The sequence below is a fragment of the Pleurodeles waltl genome, chromosome 6 (genome assembly GCF_031143425.1).
Source record: "Pleurodeles waltl isolate 20211129_DDA chromosome 6, aPleWal1.hap1.20221129, whole genome shotgun sequence".
Taxonomy (NCBI): domain Eukaryota; kingdom Metazoa; phylum Chordata; class Amphibia; order Caudata; family Salamandridae; genus Pleurodeles; species Pleurodeles waltl.
Genome location: NC_090445.1, coordinates 1,685,820,670 through 1,685,841,409, shown reverse-complemented (window position 1 = coordinate 1,685,841,409; position 20,740 = coordinate 1,685,820,670). Strand labels below are relative to the sequence as shown.

Genomic DNA, 20,740 nt, shown 5'->3' with positions numbered 1-20,740 from the left:
AGGGTCTTTCTTCCTATGTATCTTCTATCAAATAGTCACAACAAGATAAAACACGGTAAGGTGGATCCTTGCCACAATTTCTGCTTCTCAGTTCTGAGCCTCGTGCTGTGCTACCTGTGAATAAGGAATGTTATACCATTCTCCGTTTCTGACTGTGCATATGTATCCCAGTGTAACCTATGAGACTCGGGCACTGTTTGGCGTCAATCCAGCACTTTGGAGCATCATTAAGTCCTGCATTTCCTTTCAGAGTAAAATAATTTAGGCTTTTCATTTGTACATATTCTAGTTCTTTTAATAGGTCTCCATCAAAATTCATTAATCTTCGTTACTGCAAAACGTTGACCATTATTTTTTCCAAACTCCTATAAAAGCTCATTTCCCAAAGGACTTTACTCTGTTATGTAGCTTCTCCAGCAAAAAAAGATCAACATTATATTTTCTTAAACGCACAAAAAGGAGTTCTTGTTTAAAATGACGTGACTCAACAAAATTCGAAATGGCGACTTTGCCAACAGTACTTTATTTGCCCATTGTCCTTCCCACACTTCTGATTAGAATTATACCAGACGTGTGGGTGTGCCCTTTGTACTGGAGAGGAAACTGCACCCATCTGTAGTCAATGTTGACTTTGTGGGCTGTGACTATAGTGTTTGAGAACCAGGTCAGACAGCATGAAGGGAAACTTACCTGATATTTCTGAAAACCAGTCACCAGCTGCAGTTCAGGGTGGTATGGTGTGCATGGAGTCCACGACTTTCTCTTATGCGGAATGCCTCGTCAACCTTAGGCCTATGCCTAAAAATGTATAGTTTTCTTGTGGTTTCCACTGGCGTGGCTGCAGTATTTGGTTTCAGAGTATGGCGATAGCTAGGCAGCCCTACCAACCAGGGGCATTTCTGGAAACTTATGACCAAGGGTGCTTTGGCTTGCATGGATCCATCCCAGCACATCCTACCTAGAATGCCAGGCAAACGTCAAAACAATCCCCAAATAAACTCAATTCCTCTCCATTTTTATAGGGGATGCAACAGTATTTGGGTCCTGGGTCATCTAGCACCCAGGTGACCAAACCAATCCAGAGGTTCCTCAAAACTTGGGACTGGGGAAAATCCATGGTGGTCTGAAATGGATAGATCCCTGAACATAATCATACCCAGAAAACCCTATAAGTGCCAAACTATGTGTGAAAAAAATATTTTTTTTAAATGAATTCGACACAAAACTCAGGAACATACACCCAATAGCAAAAGACATGTCATCCTGGATTCCCACATTACTACAGATGAAAATGATACCCCACTTGTGTGAGTGGGACTACCACACGTGAAAACAACGGACCAAAACTGACAACACTGAATTCAAATGGTCAGTTTTTTTAATCCTTTGCTTTCTGGTAAAAAAGGCACACCCTGTTGTCAGCACGTTCAGGAGTTTTCTGTCACATAAATGTAAGGGAATTAAGTTTTTCAACTACACTAAGTGTGCTGGGATCCAGACAAACTATTCCATCCCCGATTCCTCTAGGTCTCTAGTTTTCATAAATACCACAGGATTGGTATGTTTATCAGGGTGGTAGCCAATGTGGTGGCCTATGGTTTTGATGTCTGTTGCACATTTTAGGCACTAAAACGTGCTGGGATCCACACAAGCAACACAACGCCCTGTCTTCCCCTAGATCTTTAGTTCTCAGAAATGGCCCATGTGGTCATGGTTCCCCGTGACTCAAATCATTTATCCATCCCAAATGAAAAGGGGAAATGGAGTATTTTTAATGTTTGCAGAACATTCTAAGTAAGAAAACGTAGATGGTTACATACAGGCCCCCGCCTTGGATTCCAACCCACCTACCTAATTTTCTGAAATGTCTTGGGAAGGTTGTTGCCAACAGCTCTGACAGACCTCAGGCCCGAATACCGCAACCACTCGCATCCCTAGAATGACTGCATTCCAAGACACACATTTAGGCACTCCCACCGTCTATTTTGGTGCCTTTCCTGCCCTAGGGGACAAGCCTACTCACACAAGCAAAGCAAGGTACCATTTGTACCAGACGCGTGGGGCAACTGCATTACAGGGATGTTGTCAATCCCTGCAGAGTCTGAATGTCTTCCTCAAAGAAGTGCGAGGAAATGTAATTTTAGCCGGTCTGATGTTTGTAGGCATGCTGCGTAAATAAAATATAGTAGGATTCATGCAAGCCACTTCATCCTGGACACCTCGGGACGTCTAGTTCATAGAAATGTCTTGGATTGGTAAGTTTAGAAGGGTGCTGGCTTCACCCAGACTAAAACACAGCAGCTGCCCATATCACAATAATAATTGCAAATCAAAGCAAAAATCTTGACAATTCCCCTATGCGTTTTAGGGTATTTCCATTGCTGCAGAATAGATAGTGTTTTTATGAGATGTTTGGGAACACAGAATGGTACAACGGTTATCTATTAAATTTCTCTCTATTTCTGTCTCCCAGTGTTAGGTCTTTGTAGAAAACCCGCCCCACACATTTCGAAAAAATGCCTTGCCTATGTTATTAATTCCAAATTTAGAAGTGTACAAATAACACTCAACACTAAACTCAGACTCTAGGGCGCACTTCCAAAAATGCACAGCTTCTCTTCATACCTTTTATTACTTTTTTTGTTATGGATGAAACAATGAAAAAAAATCACTATAAGCTGCAGCTCTGAGTATTGCGTGTTTTTAAATGACTGACAAATACCATCTGTCTCTGGGACCGGAAGAGTCTGATGTATTTAACAATAATACTTTTGATTATTGGCCGTAAGAGAAAACATTGTCACCTATATTTCTTGTTTCTGACTCAGTTTTCAGAATTGTACAACTTTCTCTGGTTCCTACATGGGTTAGAACTTTACTGCACAGTACTTTTCCCTATTTTTCACCATTGCAACACGGTAGATGGTACTGTTATTCTCTCACAATCACACACTGGGGGGGGGTTCTTTGGGGGAAAGATTCTATATCCAATCTGATTTGTTGAATAGTTTTTATCTGACCATTTGAACCACTAATGCTTACATGTATGCCTATTCTTTGCTACTCAATATTGCTGTATGGTTTATGAAAAAACTGAAATAAATGTTAAACAATATATCAACATACTCAGGGGTTTAAAGGCCATTCAGAAAACACACTAATCTCTTTGCTAGAACCAAGACAGCAAAGTCTGCTCCCATCTCACAAGAGGTGAGGACTAAACAAATAGCTTCAATCTCTTTGGTCTCACCAAAAATGTCACTGATAGTTTGATTCTGACAAATATTGTGATATTTTCCTAATACATACAGCATTTAAAAATAAGGTGTCAATGTTACACCATACAACACACAATATTAATGCCTCAGTGCCTAACTCATCACTTTAAAATGGACAATTGTAGACTTTAAATGAAATACATAGTGTTACAGAGGCCCAGCTGGTTAGATGCAAACTCCCTCAAAGAAATCTGAATGATAGTAGGCTCTATTACTGATTCTCTTTACCTATGCAATTTTTCATATGCCGCTACATAACAAGAGGCATGTTAAATTCTGTGTGTATTGAGATAATCTGAGAGACTATTTGGTACAATGGCAAGTTTTGCACATTCCATCCTGGCTTTACCACTTGCCCAAACATGATCTATGCAAATTTTTATCCCCCTGTGCCTTAAATTATAAATGTTTAATGCAGCGAAAAACAATATCCAGTTTTGTAATGTGTCTGAGTAATCGGAAATTACACGTTCTATCCTGGTCTCTTTAATTATGGTTTGCACCGGTCCTTCCTGTCTCTTACACGTCCACACCCATGTGGTTCAGCACCTTATCCTTACAAAAAAAAAAAATCTACAACCACAGGCAGTTTAGACATGCACCGCATAAGTGAAATTGTATTTCTACTAATAAAATTAGTTTTCTATTCCCAAGAGCATAATATTTTTAGGATATTTTGAAATGCAATGGAGGAAAACATTCCAGTATTTACAGAAACTTGTTGGTTCTTGACAAACAAAGGGACAACCTACACTGCAGCGTGATCAAGAAAGACAGTGTTTCAAAGTCGAGACTGCCAAGTGCTGCTCTGCGAGAAACCGATGCTTCTTTACTGATGCTTCTAAGGCTTGAAGCCCCTTTTTGTAGCTGACGCCGCTACATTACCTGATGCTGGAAGCAAGTTAGCACCCGGCCCTTTTGAACTTCGCAGAGTTACTTTAGGCTCTTCCACAACTCGGGGGTCAGCCTGGACTTACCTTTTCGTGCCACTGCAGTAGAATTGCACTGCTGTTTTCTGTGGGTTTTTCAAATCCTTTGTAGATGTACTTCATTAATAAGTCAATCCCGTTCCTGTCTAACGTTTGCACTGCTTGTTCTATTTCACTGTTCTTGAAGGCTGTGAGGACTTGCAGGACGACTGCCTGGGCATGCTCCTAGAAATAACAAAGTTAAAGAAAATATAAGAAAGAGGGAAGTCAAGTTATAATCCTTGTTTGCCTGCAAATATTAGGATTGGCAATCTCGGAACACGCTTGGAGGAAAAGGCTATCAAGTTGGCTTGAGCTGAAAAGGATTTGGAGGGATTATTAGCTTTTTATCAAGACAAACGTGAGCTTCATGATGCTTACAGAGCACTGAACAGGGAAGGCGCCTTCTAGAGCATCCAAGACCCCACTACCATGATTAAAGGATGGATAACCTCAAAACACAACAGCACTAAGATGAAGGCCACGTGGAAGTCAGTGGTAGCTTCATTTAACAACCTCCCATGCAGGGGTTTAGAGTGAAGTATAACACTAGTCAGTTCAAAGAACATTCAGTGAATTTTCGGCACGGTTCATGACTACTGTGCTTTAACTCATTAGTCGGGGCAGCAAACATTACGACAGTGATATTCAGCAGCGGTCTATATGCACGTTAATGAGGACCGGTTTACAAGAATGAAGAGTGTTACTTCACAACATGCCTGCAAAGGTCACAGTAGCATGAAGATTAGAACATCATTGTGCACTGCCTCAGACATTGCATTTTGCTTTACACATGCACGCAGGATTTCACCTTTTGTTAAAACAAATACACATGAGATATGCCATGGCATAAACCATGCATGCAGACGCCTAGTATAAGCTTTTTATTAAAATTGTCGAGGGAAGCGAGGGGCATCACGATTGCTACCCTTACTCAACAAGTAATAAGTAGCTTTTTCCACTCTCTGCATAGGCATATATACCATATACTCAGCTGTTTTACCTGAGGTTTTTGATGTTTTGTTTTCCCAATTTTCCCCAATGTTTTTTAGACAAATTATTTACATGTCCGAAATGGAAAGTGGATGTGTCCAGTATATTCTGAGCGATGGGTGAAAGGGACAAATGCCTCAATGGGACAGCAAACCTCCTACAGCTTGGGTTCATGTGTAGGTGCTGGGTTAACACTGGTGAGATGCCTGTGCGGTCATCCATCCCAGATGGGCACCACAGTGTAGCAAAAAGACCTTTGTGACCACAGTAACCTGAGCTCGAGTAGGGTTGAAGATATGGTCAACCAGTGCAGATTCAGATGAACAGAGTAGGAGATCTGCACCTGAGCCATGAGACTCCCCTGACGAGAGCGCCATGGTCACAGCATACGCCACAGAAGAACCCTCATCTGCAACCTGGTTAACATTAGGCCTATCAGATGGAAGAACTGTGGGACCGAAATTGGAGTCTGAAATCTTAGAATCATCTTCAAAATATGGGAAATCCCCTAAGAAGGAAAAACATGGTATTCTCTGCAAGGGAGAGTGAACACTTGAGAGTTGATGGTAATGCCCACGTTGTAAAAGGCAGTCCTTGTCCCCTGAAAGTGATACCTCACCAGTGCCAGAGACTTCACTTTCTTTAACAAGGACAATGACTAAAGTCCAAGCACAGACGTACATTGATTCCGGACCATCACAGTGAAACTACCAGCAAGTTTCAGAAAAATATTGGAGCGGACTTTAGCCCAAATGGTATCATTCCAAAATGAGTACTGGGATCCCACCATGAACCGCAGCCAACGTCTCAGTGGGTGTGGAGAATTGGGCATAGGCAACGTGAATATCCAGGGACACCATCCAGTGGAAGCCTGCATTCAAGGCCAGCAGTACTTTGCTCAGCGACTGCACCTTGAACCTGCTCTGTCCTGTTCAATAAACATGTTCAGAAGGCAAAGAGCAAAGTTTAGACCTCCATCCTTCTCGGGGACCAAGACATGAAGGGAATAGAATTGTGTGCACTCTTTTCTAGCGTTTATACGGCTCTTTAGTCAATACAACAAGGGCTGCCGCCTCCAAAACTGATGGGTGCTACAGAAAACATGTCCTAGTGGAAGGCGCTTTGTCCTGAAGAAAGGACAGAAATAGCAGGGCGTAGGTGAATAATATAGCAATTTGCTGTAATCATCAACTTATAGATGGAAAAAATTAAACCATCTCCCCATTGGATGATGAGTTAAAGGAAGTGTGTCGGGGGAAGCCAGAGGGGTTTTGAGGCAGCACAGCCAACAGTGGCTGGTGGAGAGTGCATATACCTCTGTTGGTTTTGGGCCATACATCCCTACCGCCTTGAAAGAACCAATGCAACCTGTGGTGTCCTTTCACAGGTACTCACGGAAACTCGCACTTCCCTCTGGTCCTGGGTATCAAAGGCCACTAATCACTCAGGGGACATCTGCAGTGTGAGTCAGGAGTCATGCCACCCAGAACTGCTGCTGCCTGTGTGCTGCCCAAATGTTACCCCGGATAGAGATAACTCAATTCTTTAAAAAAGAAAAAAAAAAACCTGTACTTTGCATAAATGTATTTTCCTGTGCGTGACTCAACTAAGTCCAAACTAGGCCTAATCTTTAACTTGAATTCTAACACAGCAATGATGTGTGTGTGCTTGTGTTTTCATTGTTCTGCTCATAGCACATAGCAAAATGTGCACTTCTACATTGACATGCTGTTCTTGAAGACCTCTGGTGGAAGCTTTCCTTTTTATGCAACAAATTCAAGAACCTTCTAACTGAGCCACAGTAAGCCTATTCATCAGAGAATACTGTCACCGTTTTCTGTTACTGACATATCTGACATTAGGTCCAAAGTGGTTGTAGTAATATTCATTTGGGGGATGCTGTTAGATAATGCTGCATTATATTTGGTATTCTGATTTGTCAGTTCAATCATCTTATGCTAACAGTGCAATTGTAACTGTATTTTGCTATGTAAGGTTTTTTTTTTTGTTTTTTTTTTTTAGGTGAGCCAAGTTTGTTTTCCCCAGACTTAGAGACCGGGCCTTAGCTAGTCTGTCTCTTACTTAGGAGGGGCTCGTGTACAAGGATAGGGAGGACCAGGGTGATGCTCCGAGATTCGACTTCATGTCAGACTCTGCTGCATTTGACTAAGCCTTAGGAGAAGTCCCCATACTGATTTATCATGCATTTTGATTATTGTTTTTGTCTTCTGTACTGCACCTTTAAAGTCTATTTAATAAACGTCCATGGTTTCTAACTTTCTTCGATCTTGTGCCTCCTTGAGTCTTATGACTTTTTTAATACTGCCTACTTCCTAAAGATTTTGATTCTGTTAGGGGCGCATTACCTCTTCTATTCTTGAGGATCACACTGCCCTGATCTTGTGAAGACGCTTGATCTAGTATCAGATTATCAAAGACGCCCCAACCCCGTCAAACACCACCTATGTCAGTCCAGTCTCCCTGTGGGCAGCCCTAAATGTGAACTTTTGCCATCCCACCTGAATAGTAAGCTGCAGAGGGGTTTGTGTATTCAGGAGAATCTACTGCAGGGTTCATGATCCCACAGTCTCCCATCTCAGAGGGTCGCACTGAATGGAAGCAAGGGCTCAGTCATGGAGGAAGGTCGCAACATTCAAGTCAAAATGTTAGATTTCGCCTTGGCACACAGTATGGTAATTCCAAGCCTTTAGTTGCTTTCCGAACCAGTCTTAAATTAGGAAACGTCCTCTGCAGTAGGCTCAAAAGGCTTTGCGATTTCTACTTCTGGTGACGTGTCCAGACCAAGCATCAATATTATAGTTGGGGTATCACCATATTTGACACGACTTTGGTTCTTATCAAGTGGTTGGAAAGTCTTGCAATCACAACCAAACAACTCCGCAATCTGCACTTATCTCTGAGCCCTAGGACGGTGCTTTGCCAATGGAACATCAGTGAAATTGGCTTAACTTTCTCTTGCTAGATGAATAATTTCCGACACTGAAAGCTTCGTGAGTGGCACTGCACTGTCTTAGGCTCCTTGTGCAGTGCATGCATCAGCCCCGATGGATCATATGGGCGGCGACCATCAAAGGCAGCCGAGGGAGGATGCAGCCCTGTCCAACAGGCAGATGGAGAAGCGTCAAAGGGGACTGGAAGTCGATACAGTCTGCCCCATGCTCGGTTACACGGCCCACCCTTCGGTATTACCAGGCGCAGCGTTGAGAAGGTGCGTATGGACCTCAATACTCTTTTTACCTCCAAAGCAGAGTATGTGCTACAGAGGTTGCAATACCAGCACTACGTACGGGGAGAGAAGGTGGGACGGCTACTGGCAGCGCAGCTCGGACAGAGGCGAGGCGGCCATGACCATTCTCCCTATCATCACTGACTCAGGGGTGCTAGTCACCAAGCCACAGGAAACTGCAGATGCATTTGCATCCTACTATAGGGCCCTCTACTCCACAGAAATTTCCAGGGATCAGCGAAGATGAATGCCTTCTTGGATAGTATTCACTTACCATGCCTCTCAGAGGAAGGTAGACAACTGCTTCAGGGCACGATCACTAAATGGGAGCTTGAGCAAGCCATCTCGGATCTACCTCAATCATAAGGCCCCAGGCGAAGATGGCTTCCCAGCAGAGTTCTACAAACGGACCAAATCCGAGGTGGTCGGTCTTCACCATGAGGCCTTCACTAAGGCTGATCGCATGGGCTCCTTGGGTTTAAGGGCACTGATTTCAGTTCTTCCCAAACCAGGAAAAGGCCCTATTTTCTGCAGTAGTTATCGCTCCATATCCCTTCTCAATGGAGAAGTCAAGATACTGATTAGTATTCTAGCTGCCCACCTCAAGCGGGTCCTCTCCTCTCTTATTCACCATTTGCGAGTAGGTTTTGTCCCAAGCTGCTCATCTCGTAACCATCTTCCCATGTTAGCTCATGAAGTCAGACTAGCAGCGGATCTTCTGGATGAGGCCTTGGCGCCATAGTTGGATGCCAAGAAGGCATCTGACATGACAGAATGGGACTACCTGTTTGCGACACTCCGCAAATTGGACCTTGGTGATGACCATCTCCAGAGTGAGATGGCTCTACGATTCCCCGTCAGCCCAGGTAAATTGTGTGGGGTTTTCTTTCTGATCCCTTCCTGGTCCGCATGGGTACCCATCAGGGTTGCCTACTGTACCCCCTGCTATTTCTCCTCGCCATGGAGCCTTTAGCAGCCTTCCCTACGCCAATCAGACCAGATCATAGGTATCCCCACACGCGGAGGCTCCTCAAATCTGTATTTATACAGATGACATTTCATTCACCCTATCAGCCTTACCATCCTCCATTTCTGCAGTGCTAGAGATAACTGACGCTTGTGCGGCAATATCAGGTTACAAGGAGAGCTGGGGAAAGAGCAAGGCTTTGACGCTGTCACGAATCATATGTGCTGCCACTGCTGGCTATCCATTCCAGCTGAAGAATTCCCGCCTTAGGTTCTTTGGCATCCTAGTTAACAGAGGCCTGGAGTGCACGGTGGCAGATAACCTGGACCCACTTATGGAGCGAAGGTGATCCCACCCGATTCTCTCTCTCATGGGACAGACTCAAGAGGTGAAAATTATTGCTCTCCCCCAAATCATGCACGTGTTAGGCATGCTTCCCCAAATAATACCCTTATCACCCCTCCGTCAGACAGACAAGACCATTAAGGCCTTCATCTGTGGTTCAGCAAGACCTCGCTCAGCAACCCGGCAGCTTATCGCCCATAGATCAGGAGAAGATCTGGGCCTGTTCTCTGTCGAGCATTATTTTCTAGCCTTACACTTGTCCCAAATGGCGTACATGCACCATCGGGTCCAAGACCCCCCTGTTATGGCTTACAATCGAACGCAGACTCCAAGAGACCGTGTTGGGACTACAGAACCTTTACTTTCCTGGTCCATCTGCCCCCAGATCCCCTGACTCTATGCTGAAAGCCATGTACGTCTCCTGGATACGGGCTCACAAGCTCTTTTCGGTTGATGTGTAGCTCCATGACAAGGCTTCCTTTTGGAACAATACTGGTATTCGCATAGGGAGGAACCATGTTTGAATGGGACCCCTGGCGCAAAGCTGGGATTCGAACCCTCACACACCTGATTTCTGGTGGCAAACAAGTCCTCTAAGATGCTACAGGACAAATTTGGCCTGCTGCGTACTCAACAATGGCGTTATACAAAATGATGTCATTGCCTACTGAGAAATCTGGGTCCTCCACCCTGGACCATCCCCTGTTCCCCGGTGCTCTGATGAGGGTGACTTGGGGTCAGTTTAAAGGTGTGATTTCCTGGTTCTACAATCTTCTGATTTGCCACCTCTTCTCCCAACTACAACTGGCTAGCCTCATGGTATCCTAGCAGGCTCGCCTACAGGTGGAATATGATGAGGACTGGATAGAACTCTTGGAAGCCTTGGAACTGGGAGTCTGCGAAGCATGGATGAAATTCAGTTTATTTCAGATTCTTCGGGCTAGCACTGGACCCCAGTATGGCTTCAGATTGCAGGGTTGCTCCCTCACCATACCTGATGGTGATGTGATCAGGCATCCTGTGATACAGTTCATATATTTATTACTCGATTGTCCTCCCATTCATCCCTTCTGAACAGCAGTGGCGTCTACGCTCCAGGAATCCATGCATTAGTTATCACCACTTCTGAACCCAGTAATTCTCCTCCATGACTTATTGCACCTTTCCGAGTGGACCCACAATGCCGGTTGTCTGGTTGTCACTGCCTTTACAGCTGCCAAGATCTGTATTCCACCACACTAGCGTTCTCCACAACTGCAATTGCATTGGGGAATGGCTTGCAGAAATGTACCAGACAGCGTCCTACGAAAGGGTAATTTACAATTTGATAGACAAAGCAGATATTTTTATTCTCATATGGTTTTCCTTTCTGCTGGATGCACCCCCCACTCACCCCAAAATCACCAGGACTCTTCATTCTATCTATAATTGTGACTGCGCCCCTCCAGCATTACTATACTTGGGGTTCACCTGAATGATCCATCTCCCTGCCCCTCTCCCCTGATTTGTAGTTTTGTCTTCTCTCCCTGTCCCTTTCTTCTCTCCACCTGTAGCTTATTTTCTCACTCCTATCCATATTTTTTCTTCCTTTCTTAGATTTTAGTAACATTTGGTATTGGTCTATGTATTGCTAACAGCATTTGTACGTTACTAAGGATTTACGCTGGACTTGCATGTTATTGAATTTTCTGATATTTCTTCTTAGTACTTAATTTATGCCAATAAAATAATACACAAAAAAAGAGCATAATAGCTGGGACGCAGGGTGGAACAGATTCCTCGAGGAAGAGGACTCCTCCTTTCTTTGGTGCTCTTTCTGCTTTTCGTGGTGGGAAGATCCTTTAGGAGATCGTTTCTGGCAGGTGAGATACTTTGAGGTGAGGAGGAGTACTTTGGTATCTCCCTACGGGCCTTCAGAGGAGATACTGGACCTAGATGCTGTGGAATTTCATTGGTGAAAACAGAGAGCGAGCTCCGGAACCAGGTCTTTGGGATGTCGAAAAACAAGAACAGATATCCCATATACTCTGGGGTTGTGAAATACGGAGGCACATCCACACCTATAGCAGCATGGGGCCACCTGGCAGCCCTGAAGAGGTATTAGTCGGGAATTATTTTCTGGACCTGTCAGAAGCCTGAAAGGTCTGCAAGAAGAGATATCTATTAGAATAGACATCACCAAGAAAAACATTAGCAGATGCAGTTAGAATACTGATACGTATGATAACCCCCCACAACCATTTAACTGTTCTGAAAAAGTACATGAACCTACCCATTAATACACGAAGGGTACTCTAGATTACATAATTTCACAGCTAATCTGTGCTCGAATAAACTATTTTACGGGAGACATGCAGTGTTAAAAGAAGAAAAAAAAAATAACAAGAAACTAGATCTTCATGGTGGCCATGTAAATTCTGCCTTTATCGATAGGTAAAACAATCTACTGGGCTTCAGCAGACAAGCGGTGGCCCTCGTATGCCAACTCAATGGGCTTCTGAACATTGTGACAGCGCTTGCTTATCCAGAATGTTATCTGAGCGCTATATGAAAACTAGTTGATGATTTAGCGAGTACAAAACACAAGCTGCTGTTCTTTACGGCTTTTGGTCATAACAACATACGCTTCTCGTAAAACAATTTAAATAGTGTATTTCCTTGAAAAATATGTCACTCGCTTCCTTGTTTGAACACTTTCATTTATCAAAGACAAACCGAAAGAATGCAGGCTATGAATAGAGGCAGAAAGCACATAGCAAACGAACACGTGAGTTGTCCACCAAATACCTTTGCGGCAGGGTTCTTGGAGTTTACTGGTGAATTCCGTAAGGCGGCGTGAAAGGCTTTCAGCACGTCCCCTGTACATCAGAGCAAGTCAAGGCCAACAAACAGGTTCACACAGAATAGTCTGTGATAGTTGCAAATCCCCCTCTCCCCCCTCTTCCAAACACACCAACTCCAGAGCATCCTTGCTATAATTACAGGATGACAGCTGTAAACACAGTGCCTCAGCTTCAGAGCCATAAAATAAATCCCAGCACATGTGCATGAAAGAACAAGATTGCGAAGAGTCATGAATACTTAGACTTGTAAAATATTTGCCATCGATTGTAGTGACATCGTTTTGTTTTAATTATTGTTCCATCACGGGAGAACCGTGCAAAAAGAGTCATGTTGTATTCCTTCAATTTGGAATTCTACACTGCTCCATCACACAAGTGGTGAATGGAAATCGCTCACCACCAGTGACAACAAATCAGGGGGAGAACTTTGTTTTTTCCCCTTTAAACCTAAGGAAGATGCAGAGGCAACGACTGTCATGCAGCCCCAACATGTTGCTAGAAATGGGAAGATCATATTACAGGTTGGCTGGTGCTCCTCACCACTCCCAGAAAGATGTCCGCTGGGTACCTAAGCCTGCAAGGTCATGTGAAAACAGAGGGGCAGGAGAAAGCAGGTGGCAGAAGACCAGAATTTGAAATTGTTTACGTCGAGTCAAATAATGACCATAAACTAAGGCGAAGCTGCAAACCACTAGCGTACAACTCAGGCTTAATTTGTGCCGGTGGTTGATGTTGCTGGGCCCTAGCCGTCGTTTTTGGGACCAGGGCTTATTTTTCATCAACAAACTTTGACCACATAACTCAGTAAAAAAAAAAAAAAAGTACAAAGAAGGGGGAAATTGAAAGAAAAAACATCAACAAAGTAAGAAAAGCAAGGATGAGAAACAAACTGAAAGTGTGAAAAAAAGAGTTAGGAAGTGTAGAGTAGTTGACGAAAGACCAGACAGCCTCGGAATTCAGCAAAGATTTGGCAGCTAGGTTCTTACAAAAATCATTGCCCGACTTTTTTTTTTTTTTAAACAAAAATCAGTACTGCACATTATTGTTGTGTGTGGCTTTTTCACTGTTCCATCTTTGCAATTGTGCAGTCCCCTTTCGAGAAAAGGGTGTACAACAAACAAAAATCCCTATCTTGGTTGCCAAATTATGGTGGACCACCTGGAACTGGGGTCCGTGTTCTCCAGTCTGTGGTCCACAGTGACACCCCAAATCACAATAATGATAAATGCTGGAATTAGTTCTGTCCCGGCGCTGAATACAGGCTGGTTCTCGGCCCCATAAACAGTATTGGATGAGCTCCGATAGGTTATTCCATGTTTGAGGTTAGTCTAACTCTACGCCTAAGCAGCAGTATTCACACGAGGTCTAATGATAGCCATGGAGAAGGTGAACAATATAGATTCACTGTACGCCTTTTTGAAAATCTTATGCAGATATTCCAAAACCCGAGTTTGAAGCCCCGAACAGTACAGTACTCTGGACAGCTGTGCAACAGTGTTATACATTAATTAGTAAGCTTTATGGAAAGCATAAATTCCACTAACACCAAATCTAAAATAAAACAAGTCATCAAAAAAATATCTTGTGCCCACCAGCTCTTTAGTACATCTCAGAAAAGGAAGCCACTTACATTTCTCAGGAACACCTAGGTTATCTGTGAGCTGTTCGCCTATTAGTCCCTAATTTGTCCTACATTTGTAAAGGATAAAACGCAAGCGTGGCGAAGACCTATATAGACTGGCATGAAAAAGATGAAGAATCACGATTTCTCGTAGTGTGGATAATTCTGCTGTATTAAATCGAGTTGCATTTCATCTAATAATGTCTGTGTTTGAGTGTATTGCAGAATAACCCCCCAAGTCACATCTGACATCAACTTTACCTTTTTACGGGAATGGTTACCACTGCGGAGAGCAGTTGTTCGCCGGATGAACAAAGACATGCTGTACGTCTGTCCTAGTACAGGCCCCTCTACAGATGCATTAACATGGCTGACGCAAAGTCACATCTAAGTTTAGAAACCCACTCTGCAGACTGATGCAGAAAATAGCCTGCTCTTCGGCTTCTGCGCTTCAGAGGCCCAGGGCACATCAGTACTGTGGAAACAAGCGGTACTTTATCCCACAGGGCCCATTTTGGAATAAACAGCCACTGGCAGAAGATGACGGTGGCTGCAGAACAGACGCTGTGCACCTGTTGCCGGCACCAGCATGTGCAAGGGAATGAAAGATTCCTTTTTATGGTCTTGCTAAGCGCAGTGGGGGCATGTCTTTACAACCCAAACATACCTTGCTGACAATGTTTTTCCTAGAGTGCCCAAACCTGGCAGAGTAGGCCCAGCACGCCTTACTGCTCTCAGTAACTGAGCACCCTCCCGCCCCCCTGTACTCTGCTGATGCGTCTTGGTGCTCCCAAGGGCCGAGCCTCGGCCAGCTTCCCGGTCTCTGCACAACTCACACAGGCTTTGTATTATGTGTTTGGGCTTTACATGTCTTCTGCTGCTGACAATTCTTTCGTGATCCATGGTGGTGAAAGGGGCTTTTCTAAAGGCTGTGCTGCTTCTCTATACCAAGCACTGCTATTTGTGTTGAGAAGAATCAGAGGATTAGTCCTGAGACATTTCAAGCACTAGGAGGTCAAAGGGCACAGGAGGTTTGTAGGGCACTAGGTGCAAAGTGGGTTACAGGAAAATAACCTTAAAGTCACTAAAATCTTACTCTTGGTTCCATACTTTTCACGGCGTGCCATATATTTAGCCACCTGTTGTGAGGTTTTGAAGCCTAAACTCTAGAAAGTATATATATATATATATATATATATATATATATATATATATATATATATATATATATATATATATATATATATATATCAGGACAAAACAGATACATGGAAATTGGTCTTAACTCGTAAAGGGCTGATGCCAGAGCAAGAAACCATGCACTGAAGGCTTAGGTGCCACCTCAAGCCCGATTGGCCAGATATAGTGTTGCAATGTCATCCATTACATTAGCAGCCGAACCATTGCCTTCAGCAAACTACTACAGGGGTCAAAACGGCCTAAGAAGACGATGGAGGCAGATTAAGCTCCCCTTCGACGAGTTTGACGAGGCTAGATTGGGTCAAGAGTATTTGAACATCACTCAGTAGGGCGCACTCATTCTCTCAGGTTTCAATTTTCGACATTTGTATCTCCCATCTTGTTGAAAGGAGCTACAGCCTTTAGACTTTGCCAAATTTCATGGGAAAACGTGTAATGGACGGGTTTGACTCGAATCGGGCGTTATTTCGATTTGATTCATTGAAATCAGATGCAGAGCATTTTAAAAATGTGTCTTTAATACAGGCAAGTCTACTTGGTATTTAACATGAATCGGGCAGCAAGTTCGGCCACAGATTCCGAGAGCAAGGAAACAAGGCTTTCCTTACTGCGAAACGTTTAGGAGTAAGAAAGCGTCCATACCTTTTTTTTAAAATAAGCTCTAAAGAAACAAGTTACTACTGTAAATCGTTGAAAACATCTCTCCCTTAATGCAATCCCGGAGCAGCACAAGTAGTTTGTGTTCCAAGAGTTCCAGAAGGGATACAACAAAAACAGCACAAGGTAAGCAGTTGTGTCCGTCTCGGTGGAGCCTGCAGTCAGTGAGATGGATAAAAAAGCTTCGCAATCTCAATTCATTGCATTACTGCCTTTGGCAAATAGGTTTCCTTTCCCAAAGAGTGAAGAAAAAAATGGAATACTGAGAAGATGAACACAGGCTCTTGGCAGAGAGGACCCCTTTTGAAACCTCATTTCAACAAATCCTCGAAAGAGGAGCCAAAGGGCTTACCCTGATGCATGGCACATTTCTCTGCCAGAGGCTTTCAAGCAGCATCACATGAAAACCTGTGTAAAATCAGTGCGGAGAGGAGCTAGTAAACATCTGAAGGGTACAATTTCTTCATGGAAATTTCACGCAAACCACGGAAATGATCTCAATTAAAAGATTGTAAATTGAATTCACATCTGTGAGCACAGTCTGACCTACAAAGCATTCTGTGACACCAAAAAAATAAATAAAAAAAAGAATTAATCAGACAAAGGCATTGGCAGCACATTAACCCCTTTGCTGCCACGCCGTTTCACACCTCAGGTGCCAGGCCTTTTTTTTTTTTAGCTATGTGGGGCTGTTCGCACTTAGGCCCTCATAACTTTTTGTCCACATAAGCTACCCACGCCAAATTTGCATCCTTTTTTCCAACATCCTAGGGATTCTAGAGGTACCCAGACTTTGTGGGTTCCCCTGAAGGAGACCAAGAAATTAGCCAAAATAAAGCAAAAATTTAGTAAAAAAAATAAATAAATAAAAAAAAAAAAAAAGTAAAAAGGGATGCAGAAGGCGGCTTGTGGTTATTTTTTAATGACATCAACCTACCAAACCGAGACATTTCTGAAAACTAGACACCCGAGGGAGTCGAGAGGTGTGACTTGCGTGGATCCCCCAATGTTTTCTTACCCAGAATCCTCAGCAAACCTCAAATTTAGCTTAAAAAAATACTTTTCGCACCGACGGCTGTTTACCCCAGTCTAGAGATGCACTGAGAGAAGAGAAATTGATTTAATGTGACAAAAACGCAACATATGGGGGTCGTGAATAACCAGTTTTTCAAAAATGAATGCATTTCTAGTTTCTGTTGAGGGGCAAATCGAGATTCAGTGCTGCCACATTGGGGCGCTTTGAGATGTACAGGCCAATCAAGGTTCCTTAAGACGGATGGGAGATGCGATGGACATGTCCAACACAGGGAACTGGTATACGTTAGAAAAACCTAAAAGAAAGTGGATTTATCTGTCCATGATCTTGATGGAGTTATACAGAGTAAAAGAAGCCACTCTTGGGCCTGACATCATGGAAGAGATGATTCCTCAAAATCGGTCAAAACAGCAGGAACTCCAAATGTCTTGTGTGATGCAGGTAGGAATTTTAAGCTGTACCCTGGATAAGCAGAGATCAGCTGACTGTGCTCTGGAAAGGTGGTTTAGGCAGAAGATCGAAGGCAGTGAATTAGTTTGTGAGGCTTGAAGAATTGAGACGTAGTCCATGGTGCTGCCTTGCAGTAACTTATGCACTTATCAAATAAGGTTGAATGGTGACCTTTCTTTTTTTCTCAGCGAGAATGAATTGGTAAAAGTGCTAGAGGCCTAATACGCGCTACGTAGTTAATTTATGTGTGAAGGAACAGGACAGGAACGGATGTGAAAGGCATGGACCCTTACCTTCATATGTATGAGAGTAGATTGGGCAGGAAAAGTGTTACAGAGGGAAGGGACAGCAGAGGGTAACTATCAAGAGCAGGATGCGTCCATGTTGCACGCATGAAGCGGCCTTACTAACACACGGGCTATCTGAACGCGAGAGGTTACCCTGGGACGGTCCTAATCTGTGGACAGGTGGAGCAGGCAATCTTGGGGGAGGTGAAGTGAGGCTGTTACCCAAAAAAGCATAAAACTCGCATACAAATTAAATAATATTTTAAAGGTCAAGAAGGACAAAAAGTGATACACATTTAAAAAACAAAAACAGTGACAAACAGAACTAAATGGAACAACAGGAAAACACTAAACCAAAACAGATCATGGCAACAATGCTTCCCCCAAATCCCCTGGACGAAAAATATACACTTTAATAATGATATATACAAATAACAGAAGTTGCCTAAACAACGCTGAAATGTTGCTGCCGTTTATGGGCGTCCTTTTTCGCTCTTCTAGGTTCCAACTCTGGAATATACAAATCAGAAGAAACAAACATTCTCTACTAAAGGGGGGGGGGGTGTAGGGAGAGGTGGGGACTGTGTTGTTTTTTTCCTCCATAACCAGAAAGCGATCAGTGATTTGAATCCTGCATAAAATCGTTATCACACTTTCAGGTGCAGGGTGCATTTAACTACACTCCAGCCTTTTACTTTAAAAATGCCTTGTAAATATTCAGAGAGACTAAACAACGTATGCCTAAATCGTCACACCACTGTAAACATACCTAACGCGGGCACAGCATGCTGAAAATACATATTATATGGTACAAGGCTGGGCGAGGAGGCGGGGAAGTGAACCCAATCTGCTGTAAAGTAACAACATCTAGTTTGATGTGTCAACACAGTGCAGAGACTTTGTTATCCATAAAACCACCAGGGAGTGCCGGATAATTATAAAAGGACATGTTTAAACTACAAGTCTTCCTCCCTATAATGAATACAAGACTCCAGCACGTGTCAACTACCAGGGGCCCTTGGGCGGAGGCTTGAAGTGCTGGTGGAGCGGGGACAGGGACAGACCACTGTTGTGTTCAATACTAATGTGTCTGTCTCTTCTCCCCGACGTCCAGCCAGTCACAAGCGTGCTTGTCCCAACATGGCCAGTCCACAAAGCACAAAACAGACAAGCATTTGCAATGTAACGGGTCTCGCGTTTGCTCATGTTCGAGATGATCGCGTTGTAAACTCCTAACCCGACTTTTCACCTATCGGCAAAAGTGCATTTATGTACGTAAGCTGAAAAAGTGCATTTAACTATGTAAAGCGCACGACTTCTGCCAAGCGAAATCGCGCTAGGAAAATAGAGAAAAAGTAGTCCACGAGCCGGACAGAAAACAGCGAGCCTCGCATGTTTTCTGTACTTGGTCGATGCGCTCGAGGAGGGCTAGCCACCGGAAAAGGCATGACGTATGCATGCGTTCGACTAATGAAAGCAAGCACATTTTAATAGGCAACCCACTAACCAATGAAAAACACTGACGTGACGTCGACAGGGCTCAGAGCCCTGTTCTAAACCCTAAAGCGTCTCGCTGCGATGTGTGAGCGCATGCAACACAGGCTCGACCCTAAAAACGGTTCAGAAAGAATAAGCAGGGTATTAAACATGTATAATCACAGTACGACAAATCAAGATGCAACAAGACGCATTAACACGGAAGGTTATCCAAGTAACACACTTTTTTTCCCTCTATGTGATTCTAATATGTGGCTACTAGTGGAGGTTTGAAGTAGACTGCAGAACATCCCCAACCGCCAAACATATACATGGAAGAGGGGGCAACGGGGGGGGGGGAAGGAGGAGGGAGCGGCAACAGACTCGAGCACCAACCCAGAAACAGCAAACACAAAACCACCACCAAGCACTGTCATGCAGAGTATAAGAAATTCAAAACACTTTCTCTGGCTCACTGCCAGGCCCAGCAGGCAATTGGAAAAAAAACTCCATACCAACTGTGCCTCAGGTCGCTAAAAGGTCCAGGGAAATCAATTATCCCTCTAACATCAGCCAAAAAAAGAACACCTATTAAGTAAACCAGGGTCGTCCGGGACAGTGCAAAGTTGACAGGGTAGAATTCAAGGGTCACTGACCCAACTGGAGAAAGACACTTGCCTTTAACAAAGACTTGGCCAGGAAGGCCAGGTTGGAGGCAGCATAAGAACTGCCCAAAAACTTAAAATGCAATCATCGTTTCTTCATCAAAGGTGATGCAGCTCTGCTACCATATTCTGGGGGCGTTACTTTTAATACAGGCGGTGCTACAAAGTGACTGCCTCGAAGATCTCCCAATACACTGCCCCAAACACCAAAAGCTGCAAGAACCAAGCAGCTGAAATGGGTATGACTCAATCCGCAAGCAGTCAATTGCTCTTGAAGGCTGCTCGCAATGGCGATAAACCCTGAAATACTACTAATATAGTGCCAGTGAAGTATCAGAAGAGCGCCAGCTCATAAAGGTATGAATCACTTCAGCATTGTTACTCTCTTAAGCATCATTGTTCTTGATCTCTCTGATGTTTAAGAGCCTGATTTCGACAGAACAGCAACACATTTTTTTTTGAGGTGGCATCATGCACGGCTGAATGCAGTAGACGGATATGCCCTTCACTGCTCATATCCGGTGATCTTCACAATGTCGGCGTGAATGAGGTTTCAAGGTTGCATCATGAACCTCTCAGGACAAACCGAAGTCATGTCAATGGCACAATCTGAACCGTCTTACAGTTTGCCCAGGAAGTGTCTGTAAGAAATCTGAGCTCTATTCCTGGTACGTCACTTGTTTTCATCGGTCCCATTTTTAATGCTT

General features: G+C 43.7%; 1 protein-coding gene across 1 annotated transcript in view; it reads right to left on the bottom strand.

Annotated features, from left to right (window-relative positions):
• Window positions 1-20,740, bottom strand: part of ARPC5L (actin related protein 2/3 complex subunit 5 like) — a 50,892-nt gene that overhangs the window by 7,707 nt on the left and 22,445 nt on the right. Inside the window, exons 2-3 of the mRNA XM_069241736.1 lie at window positions 12,586-12,658; window positions 4,256-4,432 (exon numbers count right to left, since the gene is read on the bottom strand). Of these exons, the coding sequence (XP_069097837.1) occupies window positions 4,256-4,432; window positions 12,586-12,658 (250 nt within the window). The remainder of the gene's footprint in view (window positions 1-4,255; window positions 4,433-12,585; window positions 12,659-20,740) is intronic.